The 14,241-nt window shown below is 36.8% G+C and overlaps 1 protein-coding gene across 3 annotated transcripts in view; it reads left to right on the top strand.

Moving 5' to 3' along the window:
• Positions 1-14,241, top strand: part of ROCK1 (Rho associated coiled-coil containing protein kinase 1) — a 118,676-nt gene that overhangs the window by 39,545 nt on the left and 64,890 nt on the right. For 2 of the 3 annotated variants that reach the window (XM_070452725.1, XM_020881764.2), the window contains exons 3-4: positions 12,516-12,616; positions 13,116-13,253. In XM_070452725.1, the coding sequence (XP_070308826.1) occupies positions 12,516-12,616; positions 13,116-13,253 (239 nt within the window). The remainder of the gene's footprint in view (positions 1-12,515; positions 12,617-13,115; positions 13,254-14,241) is intronic. The other variant, XM_070452726.1, reaches the window with a different exon arrangement.

The following is a 14,241-nucleotide window of genomic DNA, read 5'->3' as shown; positions in this document are numbered from 1 at the left end:
TTCTCTTAATACCATATAAAAAAATTAACTGAAAATGGATTAAAGACCTAAATGTAAGACCAGATAGTATAAAACTCTTACAGGAAAACATAGGCAGAACATTCTTTGACATGAATCACAGCAATAATTTATTTTTTGGATTTTTTGCTTCCTAGATTAATGGAAATTTTAAAAATGAATAAAATGGGGCCTAATTAAACTTAAAAGCTTTTGCCTGGCAAAGGAAATCTTAAAAGGACAGCCTATGGACTGGGAAAAAATATTTGCAAACACTGCTATTGACAAGGGATTAATTTCCAAAAATATCAAGAAACAACCCAATAAAAAAATGGACAGAGACCTAAATAGACATTTCTCCAAAGGAGACATACGGAGGGCCAAAAAGCACATGAAAAGGTGCTCAACATCACTGATTATTAGAGAAATGCAAATCAAAACTACAGTGAGGTATCCCCTTTCAAAAGGTTCTGTTATTGTATTAAATCACTGCATTAAAGGGTAAATTACATGTATCATTGTAAAAAAAATTGTATTTCAGGTGTTTATTTTTCCAAGTAATTATGTTTAGTAACCTACTGTACAGTATTTTAATGGAGTTTCTCTTTTCTCTAGTGGCTACTTAAATTCCTTCCCAAAACAACATTTCATGGATTATACACTTAATTAGATATTTATATATATGTAAACAGGCAGTGATGATCATCACAAAGTTTGTTCCTCTTTCCCCCATCTTAAAGTCTTAATATTTCATTACTCAGGCATGCTTCACAATTTAAAATACTTATTTTTTAAACTTGTTAAAATCATGATACTTTTCTGCTTATTAAATGATACATGCAAGGAAAATGAAATTGCCTCTATAGCTTGAACCAATGTAAAGACGAAAAAGTACTAGATGAAATTTTAAGTATTATGTATATAATCTCCTAGTAGAGAATGACTTTTTAATGTTTTTTTGAAGCAAGATAACAGGGCTAGAAACTGTAAAGCAAACATTGACAGATTTTGTCATTTCAAAACTTTATATATATAAGGAAAACTGGAAAAAATGACAACATATGTAAAACAATTATATTCCTAATGTTTGAAGAGATCTTTCCAGTCCATAGGAAAAACAGAAACTATAAAAGTGGACAAAGTAACTGAAAATGTAGTATAAAGGAAAAAAAATAAAAATGACCAATGAGCAGTTAATAGATGAACAAACACATTAATATGTCAAGAAATGTAGCTTAAAATAAGAATGCCCTTAACCCCCGGCAATTTGAGGGAGAAAGATAATAACATCTAGGATTGGTGAGGTATATTGGAGAGAAGGTTAGACAGGGTATTTTAAAACTAATACTCTTAATGAGCATAACTTAATACTTAAAGAAATGTATCTGGCAAAATCAAGTCTGCAAATACTTTGGAATATCAATAGATTATGTTGTCATTTGGGCAAAAACTTAGAACAGCCCAAATAAAAATCAGTAGGACATTTCTGTCAGCTATCCATAGCTTGTTCAGTGAAAAAGCACATATTGTAGAGTGTCTTTTTATGCCAGTGAGTATGGATAACACGTATTTTTAAATGAATACACATAGTCTGATGAATAAATGTGCCATGATTTTAAAAACTGATTCTGTAATAACTGGTTCTCAGGTTCCTCGCAGTTTTTCACTGTTTAGGGCCGTAATTAACATTTTTGTACATACAACTTGATATACTTGCTCTTCCTTTCTTTGGAGTAAATTCCAGGAATTTCTGAGTCAAAAGTTGCATCCAGTTTGCATTTTGATATATGTATTGCCAAAATGCAGTTTTATACCAGAAAGTGGTATAAAAGTCAGAATTTTTTTAGTGGAGCCATAAAATTGAATATAGTATGCAGTCTAACTTAGGGTATTACACGATCTTGTTTGAAGTTATTACAAGTAAAATATTACTAAATCAGATTTTCATACACAAATGTTAAATATTCTCTTTATTTAGTTTTAAAATAAATTATTTATCTTGGAATAAACTCATGGAAATGTTGCAAAAATAGTACAGAGTATCCTGAAGCTGCCTTTCATCCAGCTTTCTGTAATGTTAGCATCTTATGTAGCCATGGTACATTGACAAAACTAAGAATTAAAGTTGGCATATTACTATTAACTGCATACTTAGATATCAGTTTTTGCACTAATCTCCCTTTTTTTTTTTTTTTTGGTTCCAGAATCCAGTCTAGCATATAGCATTGTATTTAGTTGCCATTTTTCCTTAGTCGTCTCCAGTCTGTCAGAGTTCTCAAGCTTTCCTTGTTTGTTTTTATGACCTTGACAGTTTTGAAGATTATTGATAAAGTATCTTGTAGAACTTTCCTCAGTTTAGTTTTGTCCAGTGTTTTCTCATAATTCCACAGGGGTTATGGGTTTTGAGGATGAGTACCACAGAGATGACTTGTGCTTCTCATCACATTATATTTGGTATATGTGATATCATCCTGATTTATTAGTGATAATATTCACCTTTATCACTTGTTTTAAGATAGTGTCTGCCAGGCTTCTCCCTTGGAAAGTTACATTTTTCCTTTTCGTACTTGATTCTTTGAAATCTAATCTCCAGTCCAGTCGATGCTTAGTGTGGAGGAGCGTCAATAAGCTACATCTCCAGACCCAGAAGACTACATACTATCTTACAGAGCAAATGTTTTTGATTTTGACAAGCTCTAACTTATCATTTATTTCTCCTATGGATTGTGCTTTTGTTATTGCTTGTAAAAATCATTGCCAAACCCAAGATTGATTTTTTTAAAAACTACATATATACACTATATATACTACTGTATCAATAAAGATATATAATTTATGTACTGAAGATTCACCCATTTAAAGTATACGGTTCATTGGTTTTTGTCTGCATTTATAATGTTGTTCAGTCATTACTTCAGTTACATTTTGAACATTTTATCATCTCATAAAGAAACCCCATACCCATTAGCAGTCACTTCCCGTTTCTCTCCAAGTTCCCCAACCCTGGGGAGTGACTGTATAGATTTGCCAGTATGGATATTTCCTATAGCTGGAATCGTACAGTATGTGATCCTTCATGACTGAAGTTTTAGACTTAGCATGATCTCTTCAGGGTTCATCTTTGTTGTAGCATGTATTTCATTCTTTCAGATTGCCAAATAATACCCCATTTATAGATAATGCCACATTTTATCTATCCATGCATCAGTCGATGAACATTTGGATTGTTTCCTGCTTTTTGGATTTTATGAATAAATGCTGCTGTGAATGTGCACAAGTTTTTATGTGGGCATACATTTTCATTTCTCTTGGGTAGATGCCTGAATGTAGAATTCTCAAGTCATATAAATTCTGTTTAACATTTTGAATAACCCAAGATTGATTTTTTAATATTATAAAAAAATATTAATTGCTTTTTAATATACTTTTATTATTTTGGAGTAAATGTATGTGCCTGAACATATATGTTGTTCCTGAACAGATAAGAGCAGTGAGTGAGTGTGGCCACTTGTAAATAATATCGTATGTTTCAGTAAGTATCATTGAGCACATGCATACATCAAGGACATATTCATGAATGAAGTGTGGTCTCTACCCTTCAGGAAATGATAGCACACAATCTAACGGAAGAAATACAAACAACCCCAGGCCATGTTGACAGATGAAACAATAGAGAAAAAGCGGTGTCCCAGAGGAGGAAGGCAGGGTGCAATGGTAAAGAATCTGCCTGCCAGTGCAGGAGATACAGGAGACACGGATTCAATCCCGGGGTCAGGAAGATCCACCTGGAGTAGGATATGTTAGCCTGGCAAATTCCATGGACAGAGGAGTCTGGCGGGCCACACACAATCCATGGTGTTGCAAAGAGTTGGGGATGGACACGTACACTCACACACAGAGACACACACACACTGTGGAGTTGCAAAGAGTTGGGGAGGGGGGCACACATGGCGCGTGTGCGGTAGGCAGCCTATCAGATTGAGGGGATCAGGAATGGCTGAGGAGGAGATGGATAAAGAATTAGATCTTGGTAGCGACTTGCTCAAAACACACACACATACCAGACACACACACCAGACACCCCCCTCCCCCAGATTGAGGGGATCAAGAATGGTTGAGGAGGAGATGGATAAAGAATTAGATCTTGCTTGGTAGTGACTTGCTCAAATAAAGTGGGGCTAGTCATTTTAGATGGGTGAGCAACATCTGCAAAGGACTGGAGGTGGGAAGCAGCATCTCTGTGTAGGAAATTGCAAGTAACTGGGCATTGCCAGAGCATTGTTGAGAGTATCTAGAAATAAAAGATTGGAGAATGAGATCTAACAGCCATCTTACGCTGTGTTGAGGAGTTGGGGGTTTGGATTTGATTTTTGTTGATCTGTTTCTCAAACTAGATTACTCTTATGTGTGCACACTGGCACAACATGGCCCATCTTCCTGGAGCTTGAATCCTATTTGAACATTTGGGCATAGAATAATTTATTATTATTATAAACTGTTATATTGAAACAAAATCAGGATTTAGGGAATTGAATCTTACATTGTAGATTTTCTGGATATGTTTTAGATCATTTTAGAGCTTATTAGGACTGCTGTGACTACTCTAGAAGTTTGCAAGGTGTACTGGATTTCTTTATGCAACGCATGGCAGTATACTGGACAAATAGTGCATTGTACACAGCCTTTATTGCCATACTTTATTCTGACATTTTCTTAAAACATTTTTTAAATAATCAGGGATGTCTTACAATCTATAGTGATACGTAAAATATGATGCACTTTATAATCGAGGACCCTAAACTAGGCAAAATATATCTTTTTCTCATTAGAAAGCAACAGAATCATAGAAAACTTGAAGTAAATGGAAAATGTGAAGAATAAAATAATCTCTAATCCCACCATACTTGGAAACTACTGCAGTTATTATTTTGGTATATTCCCTTCTGGCTTTTTTCTGTCTATATATATATATATACCAGTATATATTTATGTTTTTAGAAAATTGAGTTCATATACCACATGCAGTTTAATCTCTGCTTAACATCATATGTTGAACAACATTCTACGTAATTGTTTTTCAGTAACACAATTTAAATGTTTTATAATACTCTATTGTATGTATATGTATTCCTAGAAGTAAAATTTATTGTGTATGAAGTATGATTTTTAAAAAAAATACTCTAAAGAAAAACCATCTGTTTGCTTTCTAGAAAGTTTGAGAGTCTGTATGTGATTGAAATATTTAGTTTTTCATAACCCTGAAACTATAAATTTTCAATCTTTCTGCGCTCTCTTTTGATGACTTGTGCTTATTTAGAGATGATTAGCTAATTTGTGGCCTGTCAGAACTTCCAGTGTTTTCTTGTGACTCAGTTTGCCCATTTCATCCTTGCTACCCGTGCTTCTCTGAATTTATGCTGCTGCTGCTGCTAAGTCGCTTCAGTCATGTCCGACTCTGTGCGACCCCATAGACAGCAGCCAAGCAGGCCCCCCTGTCTCTGGGATTCTCCAGGCAAGAATACTGGAGTGGGTTGCCATTTCCTACTCCAATACATGCATGCACAGTAAATTGCTTCACTCGTGTCCGACTCTGTGCGACCCTGTGGACAGCAGCCCACCAGGCTTCTCCATCCGCAGGATTCTCTAGGCAAGAATACTGGAGTGGGTTGCCATTTCCTTCTCCACTCTGAATTCATACTTCTCTGAATTTTAGCTTTCTGCCAGCATCACCTGGCTCAACACAGTTGACAATCACAAATTGTTAAAAGGATCTGGTGGTCACACATTCCTGCTTATTGGTCTTAGAAGTAATAAGGGCTTAGCAGTTTTATAATTTTGCTAGTATTAAATTTCATAAGAAACAGATTAATGTTTACTTTGGGGAAAACGGGCTTGGGAGTTCCAAGAATTCTGCAGTTTTAGGTACAGTTACTGGGATAGGGTTCACTCAAAGGTGGTATTTGAGAAAAGAAGTAGTTGAGAGGGTTAGCCATGTGGATGTTTAAGGATAGAAAATGGCATACAGAGGAACAGCCAGTGCAAAGGCCATAAGAAGTGTACCTGGCATGTTTGGACAGCAGCAAGGAAGCCATTGCAGCTGGAGAGGGTTAAGCAAGGGAGAGAATAGTAGGAATGAGAATAGTAGTCAGAGAATGAAGGAAATGGGGAGCGTAGGTCATGTAGAGTCTTGTAGGCCATCGTAAGATCTTTGACTTTTGCTCTGGGTAAGATGGCAAGACATTAGAGGGTTCTGAGCAGAGGAGTGACATGATCTGACTTGTGTTGTAACAGTACTGCCCCGTGTTAAGAACAGACTATTGAGAGACAGGGTTAGACACCAGAAATCAGTTAAGAAATGATTACAGTTTAGAAGCAATTGTAGTAGTCCAAAGAAGACATAATGGTGCTTGGGCCAGCGTGGTAGCAGTGTAGAGGGTGAGAAGTTATCAGGTTCCAGATACATTTCAAAATCAGAGTCAGCCAGATAGGATGTGGAGTAAAAGATAAAACAGGAGTCAAGAATGCCCCTAGGTTTTTGCCCCAAGCAAAACTGACCCATCAGCTGACATGTTGAAATCCTAGATAGAGGTGTGAAGTGAGAACACCTCTTGAGTCAGATACATTAAATTTGAGATGTCTGTTAACTAGGTGGATATATTGTATAAGCAATTGAATATTTAAATCTTAAGTTTCAGAGAGAGGTCTGAACTGGAGAAAAAAAAATTGGGAGTTGTTGACGTGTCAGTGCTTTTTAAAAGTCTACCAAATAAATGAGTGTAAACACAGAAGAATGCATCATGAAAGACTGAGCCTTGAGAAGATTTACTATTAAGAAATCTGGGAGAAGAGGAGGAACCAGTAAAAGCAGCTGAGAAGAAATCATTTGATGTTGGAAAAAAATTATCCTTGGTACTGTTGTAGGAATGTAGTACCCTGGAAGTTGAGTAAGTATAGCAGGGGTCATCAGACTGTCAGAAGCTACTGATATATCAAGATGAAGACTGGGAATTTAGCAACATGGTGGTCACCTGTGACTTGCAGTTTTATTCTGGCTTTTTTGTTGTTTTTAATTTTGACCACACCACGCAGCTTGTGGGATCTCAGTTCCCCAACTAGGGATTGAACCCGGGCCCTGGCAGTGTAAGCATTGAGTCCTAGCTGCTAGACCACCAGGGAACTCCCTGACCAGCAATTTTGATAGAAAGGTAATGGCCAAAGACTACCCCAAAAGGATTTTAGCTGAAGGATTTAGACAGAGTACAGACAGCTTTTGAGGAATTTCGCCATAGTGGGGTTAAGTAATGGAGCAGTAGCTAGTGAGAGAAATGGTGTCAAGAGGTTTGTTTGTTTAAGATGGGAGTGAAAATGGCACGACATGATCCAGTTAGGAAGGGGAAAGCTAGTGACACAGCAGAAAGAGGGGAGAATTGCTGGATCAATGTCCTCGAGCTGGTGAGGATGACATCACTGGTAGAGGGATTGGTGTGAGAAGCAGTTTTCTCAAATAGTAAAAGTGAAGAAACCAAATATATGAGGGCACATGCTGGTAGTTGAATATGAATATATAATATAAATATGTCTATTTAATGGTAAGTCTATGACAGTTTTCTTTTCATCGTTTCAGGGTAGTAGCCAACACAGTCATTAACTATGAACAAGAATCAGTGGGAGGTTTGAAAAGAGAAAAGAAAATGTGAATTATGGTCTCTAGTAGAGTGGAAGAGTGAATATATTAAAGAAATGTATGATTGCCAAGCAGAATTAAGGGCACGCTTTATGTTTGCGATTATGGATTTAAAGTGGGATCTGTCAGTATGATTTTATGTATTCAGACATATTCAGCTACATGGGTGCTGACATTGAGTTAGCTATAGAGTTAGATTTAGCTAAAATTATGGTTTTGCCAAACTATAATGAGGCAGAAAAGAGCTAAGACATTAAAGGTGTATGCAAGTGAGTAATTATAATACTTGATTGTGTAATTTAATTTAAGCTGGGTAGATAAAGAGAACCTTTCAGTGCAGTGAGGTACAGTAAAACCAGATAGGGTTAGTGGGTTGGGAGATCTTGTTGGGGTTGAGTTGTTGGAGGGAGTGAGCAGGAAAGTTGAGCGAGTGCTTAGAGAGTGTAGGATTTGAAATGAAGGGAGGACTGTAATTACTGATATTGATAAAATCTAGTATGTGGAAATGAGCAGCTGAGATAAAGTGGAGGACAAGTTCCTTGGGAGAGAGAAGTTAAAGGTATTGAGAGGCCAGGTTATTAGAAGTATCCTCTGTGGGTGTATTAAAATCCTGAAGAATGAGGAGAATACTGGAGAGAAGGTTAGTAAACCAGAAACCAGAATTATCTAGCAGTGAGATGTGATGAGCTGGGGGTGAGTAGATTACAGTGACAGTAAGAGGTAGTGGGAGATATAACCTTGTAAACATGAAAAGCAAAACTGGGTGAGTGTGTAGAGATGGCAGTGGGGTTCCCCTGTCCCGCTTCCAGGGCCACTGGAGGGTGAGCAGGTGGAGGGTAAAGGGCACCACTGTAGAGCTGGTGGGAAAGTGGAGTCGGGAGCTGGGTTTCCATCGGAGCTGGGGTTGGCAAGCTACAGCCCACAGGCCAAATCTGGCCTACCATCTGTTTTTGGATGGCTTAAGAGCTATGAATGGTTTTTATATTTTTAAAAATAATTTATAGAATGTCAAAATATTAGTAATATTTCATGATACATGAAAATTATATGGATTTCAGGGTCCATAAGTAAAGTTTTATTGGGACATAGCTATGCTCATTCTTTTCTGTATTGTCTGTGATTACTTTTCTGCTACAGGACAAGTTGGAAAGTTGAGTAGTGACAGAAATCATACGTGACCTCTTCACTGCTTCACACCATTGCTCAGCACACTGTAAATCACAGTGCTGCAGTTATAACTTAGTAGCATTCCATGTGTATCACCATACCACAGCATTTTATTTTTTCCCCCATTGTCAGTGCATGCCCATCATGTCAGAACAAAAAAGGAAAAGAAAAGTGAACTTGAATGTTGTTATTTTGCACCACAGTGAAGTGTGGATTATTTCTTCAAGTTAGAGGGTGAAGCGTTGTGTTACTACACAGTGACACTGTGGCTGTGCTGAAAGGGTGCAGTGGGCATTGACAGGAGCAGAACAAGCACTCACCATAACATTCCCAACTCACAGGAAAGTAACAGTAAGAAAAGCCTGGAAAATTTAAAAGAGAATATCCCATCACAGCAGAATTTTCTTTACAAAATAAAGGAAGAAAATGATGTTAGGGCCTTATGTAAGTTTACAAGTGGCTTATTAGCCACACAGAGCTGTTTGCTGATCGATCGTGAGTGCTGCAGCAGAGCAAACGTGCATGGAGAGAGCAACTTAAGACTGGCAGCTCCTTGGCAAGAACAGTAGTTGCTCAAAGCATCAAGACTGTTGGGAGCAGCAGCAATAGACAGTGTAAAAGCAGGATAATTTTGAGTGATTTTCCTTGACTCTTACTTATGTGAGCGATCAGTGCTGAGTTTGAAGTGACTAAAGATTTAACCTCTGTGTATAGTCTGCATGGAACAAGTACAGGCAAGATAGTTGAGGAAACAGTAAGTACGACTTGAAGTGGGGTCTGCTGAGACGTGTGACCAGGATGGTAGTTAAAATTGTGTGCGGTGCAGGAAATGGCTTAGTTGAACTAACAGATCTTGTGAAAACACAAGATGTTTAAAATTTAAAGCCTGCAGTTTGTATTATACATCAGCAAGTACTTTTTGGAAAGTATTTGGATCTATCATGTGTTACTGAACCACGGTATCAGTGGTAAACCTTATTCAGTCTTGTGGACTTACACATTAACAGTTCTGTACATTTTTGACAGTAATTGAAGCTGAATATTTCCATTTATCTTTGCATGCAGCAAGTCAGTGTCTTAGCAGTGGTAACATTTCATTGTGATTGTTTATGGATTTGTGTACCTCTCAAATCTGTCTATCGAATCCCTCGCCCCTCGGTATAACTGTATTTGGAGATAGGGCCAAACAAGAGGCAGTTCAGGTTGAATGAGATCATAAAGGTGGGACTCTGATAAAATGGGATTGGTGACAGGGTTAGTGTCCTCACCTGCCCAGCACACAAAATGTCCTGTGAGCACACAGAGATGCCGGATACCAGCAAGCCAGAAAGAGAAATCTCACCAGAAACCAAACTCCCTGGCCCTTGATCTTGGCCTTTGAGCCTCTAGAGCCAGGAGAAAACTAATGTCTGTTTAAGCCACCCAGTCTGTGATATTTTGCGTGGCAGGAAGAACTGACCAAAATGAAGATTTTTCTTGATGAAGAGAACCACTCCCTATTGTCATTGAATTACCATTGAACACTGACTTTGGACGTCAGTTTTTGCTTTAACCTAAAATTACAAGGCAAAACAGCACTTCTTTGCAAAACTGAAATGTAATGAAGTCATTTTGACAACTAATATTGTCTGAATCACAAGTAATGTTGAGCAGCTTTGTAAGTTGTGCTGTCAGAAATTAAAAGAAGCAGTGAAATCTCTACTTCCACATAAATTTGCAGCAGACATATTTTCGGGGCCCAAAACTACAGACTTAATATCCTGTTTATGGCTCTAAACTGTGTATAACCAGAGCCAGGGATCTTTCTCAACTCCATAGGCTATCATATAACTCATTATCTGGTTCATGACTTCATTATTTCTCATCTAAAGTATTACAGTACTCTTAAAATTCTGTCCGCCCCCCCCCCCCCCCCCAGCCTTGCCTTTATTGAATTTATCTTTTACATAGTCGCTGGAGTAGCTGAAATGTCAATTTGAGTATATTGTTTCTATGCCTTCTTTCTTTTCATGGCTTCCCGCACAGAGTGGTGGTTTTCAGGTGGTGGTTCTAGTTCCCCGCAGACCCCACAGGACTCTTCAGGACTGCGGTAGAGAGGTGTACAAAACAGTTCCTCTGCTACCACCCAGCACCACGATCCTCTTGAAGCAGAACGCTTTTATTTGTTTTCATATTGTACTGCTTTTAAACTTTAATGTGAAAAATATTTTTTGTTGGTGAAATAATAATTTTACAGCTGTTGGCCTATAGGTAAAGTTCAAGCTCCTTATTAACTAGATTGGGACTCTCAAGCCTCTCTTTCAAGTCCTTCCCACAGACTTGATGCCCTAGCAATGCAAACAGTTCTGCTCTGCCTTTGCTGATATTTGCCCATCTGCCCGTTAGTCTCTCTTTTCTTTTTCCCAACTAGCTAACTGCTACTCCTTTTTTTTTTTTTAATTCTTAAGACTTGTTTCAGGTTCTGTCGCCTCCAGAAAGCCTTTTCTCACCATCTCCCTCTGGCAGGCTGAGGTTAGGTGTCACCCTTGGCGTTCCACAAACTGTGCTTGTGCTTTAGTGCCCTTTTTTTGCATTTTCTGGTATTGTTATTTGTTTCTGTTTCATTTGAAATGCATAAAAGCAGAGACTATGTTTTTAAAGTTACATTTCTATATCTACAGTGATTACTATAGAGACTGCATGGTTAACACAAATGTTTCTGCAGTAAATTGATTATTGTTTATATCTTGCTGATACATTTGCAATAGATATTTGATCTAAAATTAAATGTACTTACATTATTCCTGTGTGAAAGTTTACTCTCTGTTGCATGTGTTTATAGTCCATAAGGTATACAAATACGAGTTTAAATTGTGCATTTCAAAAGAAAGACAAGATATTATATGCAGCTTTTATTAGTAACTAGAACTTAAGTTTAACAGCTGCCCTGTATTTTGTACAACTCTGAAATGTGAAGCTTTTCCATGTAATCTCATGCCAGTGTTGACCCATGTGGATTAAAATAGCCCTATTTTAATCTATGACCAAATTAGGAATTAGAATATCTACCCAGTGGGGATTTTAAATTATTGTAGTTGTAGTGTGACAGGTTTATATAAATAATTGCAGATTCCCACTGTGTGTTTTAAGTTAAAGTCTCCATTCAAATAGAGAAATGTAATAAGTATGTGGTTCTTTAGCATGTTTATTTTACCTTTGATATTTTAAATTATATCTTTTTAAAAGGATTATCAAAACTGACTTGATAAAAAGAAGATTTGTGTAATTAATCTAAAATATCTACCCGTGGCCCCTTGGTTCAAAGTTGATATATACTTAAAAATACCAGGAACTAATTAACTAATTATCCTCAGTATATGTGTAGTATAATGTTTGTTTTTTTAAAAAAACATTCTGGTCAGATTTTAATAAAATTATTTAACAACTAGAGTGAAGTCATTCCAGAATTTGGTTTTTTTTTTTTTTTTCTTTTTCAGAATTTGTTGAAAACAATTCTCAGCACATTGAGCATTTTTCTCTTTTACAACTTCATATTTTACCTGTATCAAATAATTTTTAATGCACATCTTTGTTTTTTGTTGTTTCTCAAGAACTTGAATGTTAAATAAGCAGTTTTAGTTATACTGCTTCAGTGATTTAAAATTATAAACTTTCTCTTTTCATACAGATAAAGACACTATAAATAAAATTAGAGATTTACGAATGAAAGCTGAAGATTATGAAGTAGTGAAGGTGATTGGTAGAGGTGCATTTGGAGAAGTTCAATTGGTAGGTTATTTTAATGAGATTAAAAAATCTTTAAAATTAAAAAATCCACTTGTTTGTTTAACATATGATGGTTTGGAAAAGTATTGATTTTATAAAAGTCTTGCTTTAAGTTGCTCTAGACTTTCTTGCCTACTAATATGAAAGCCTAGAGTCTCATTCAGCAGTAGTGTGAAATATTTTCCCCAAGCATTCAAGGTTTCAAGCATCAAAAGAGAAGCCTTTACTCCTGGTACTACTCCATCTAAAATGCTGTGGCATAGTAAGTTTTTCAACAGGAAGTAGCATCCATAGCAGAGTGGAGAAGGGGATGGATGCCATAATATAGGGAATAAAGTTTTTTTTTCCTAACATTACTTTTGGTATTTAAAGCCTTAACGTGATCTTACTGGGGTAATTCAGAAGAGACGTTAAAACAGCAAGACAGTAATGTTAGATTATTTAGTAAATTGTTTGTGATCTTTAAATGTTAATGAAAGGTTCATTATTTTCCATTTCAAAGGTAAGGCATAAATCCACCAGGAAGGTATATGCTATGAAGCTCCTCAGCAAATTTGAAATGATTAAGAGATCTGATTCTGCTTTTTTCTGGGAAGAAAGGGACATCATGGCTTTTGCTAACAGTCCTTGGGTTGTTCAGGTATGCTTTTGCTGTTGTTTCATTGTTGTTGTACTGGTTTGTAACTTAACATATCTGAGAAGCTGACTTTGTTTTTTAGTGAACAGTAAGAGAGAATTTATTGGCAGTTATAAAAGTAATATGTCATCATTTTTAAAATCATAAAATTTAATGTTATTGAACCATCTCTAGGAAGGAAGTAAATATTTGTCTCTCATTTTATGGAATGGAAGAAAATGGGAGAAAGGAAGGAAGAAAAGTTAAGCTAGGCCTCCAAATAATATTGTATTGGCTTCAAGTTTTTCAGTGGAAAGAAAAATACATCAGAAAGTCAGTAATTGTAAGTCCTGGTCTTGACTGCCACAGGCCTACCTGAAGTTGTGGCCAGGTTATTTCCAACTTTGAGCCTCAGTTTCGTTGCTCAAAAATGTGAAAGTTGACTTAGATTGGTTATTTTCAACTGAATAGGTACCTCATTTGGAGTCATGGGAGCAAGCAGTTATTTGGGTAGGTTATAATTCTGGGTTTTCTCTTGCTGCTTCAATTAGAGCAGCTGCATGTTTTATGTGTCTTATATATTGGGATTTTTACTAAGATTTCATGTGAGGGGGATAAGATTTTCTGGTTTAAAAAATGGAGTAAAACTACTAAGCTAGATCATTTCTGAAATCCTAGCATGAATTCTGTAGCTTCTTTATTTATACTATGTAATGAAAACTGTCCTGAATAAGCATAATAGCAATTGGTATAAAAAATATGAAATATGTTTAAGATTTGCATAATAAGGCTTTTTATACTTGAAATGTCTATTCTTGTTTGTATCGGCTACATAGAGCAGGGTCTGTCAGCCTCGGTATTGTTGACATTTTCAGCCATGTAAGGCCTCCCCTTGTAGCTCAGTTGGTAAAGAATCTGCCTGCAATGCAGGAGACCCAGGTTCGAGCGCTGGGTCAGGAAGATCCCCTGGAGAAGGGAATGGCAACCCACTCCAGTGCTCTTGCCTGGAGAA

Source organism: Odocoileus virginianus, chromosome 22 (genome assembly GCF_023699985.2).
Source record: "Odocoileus virginianus isolate 20LAN1187 ecotype Illinois chromosome 22, Ovbor_1.2, whole genome shotgun sequence".
Classification (NCBI taxonomy): Eukaryota; Metazoa; Chordata; class Mammalia; order Artiodactyla; family Cervidae; genus Odocoileus; species Odocoileus virginianus.
The sequence above is the reverse complement of the archived record's forward strand: the minus strand, read 5'-3'. Positions and strand labels throughout refer to the sequence as shown.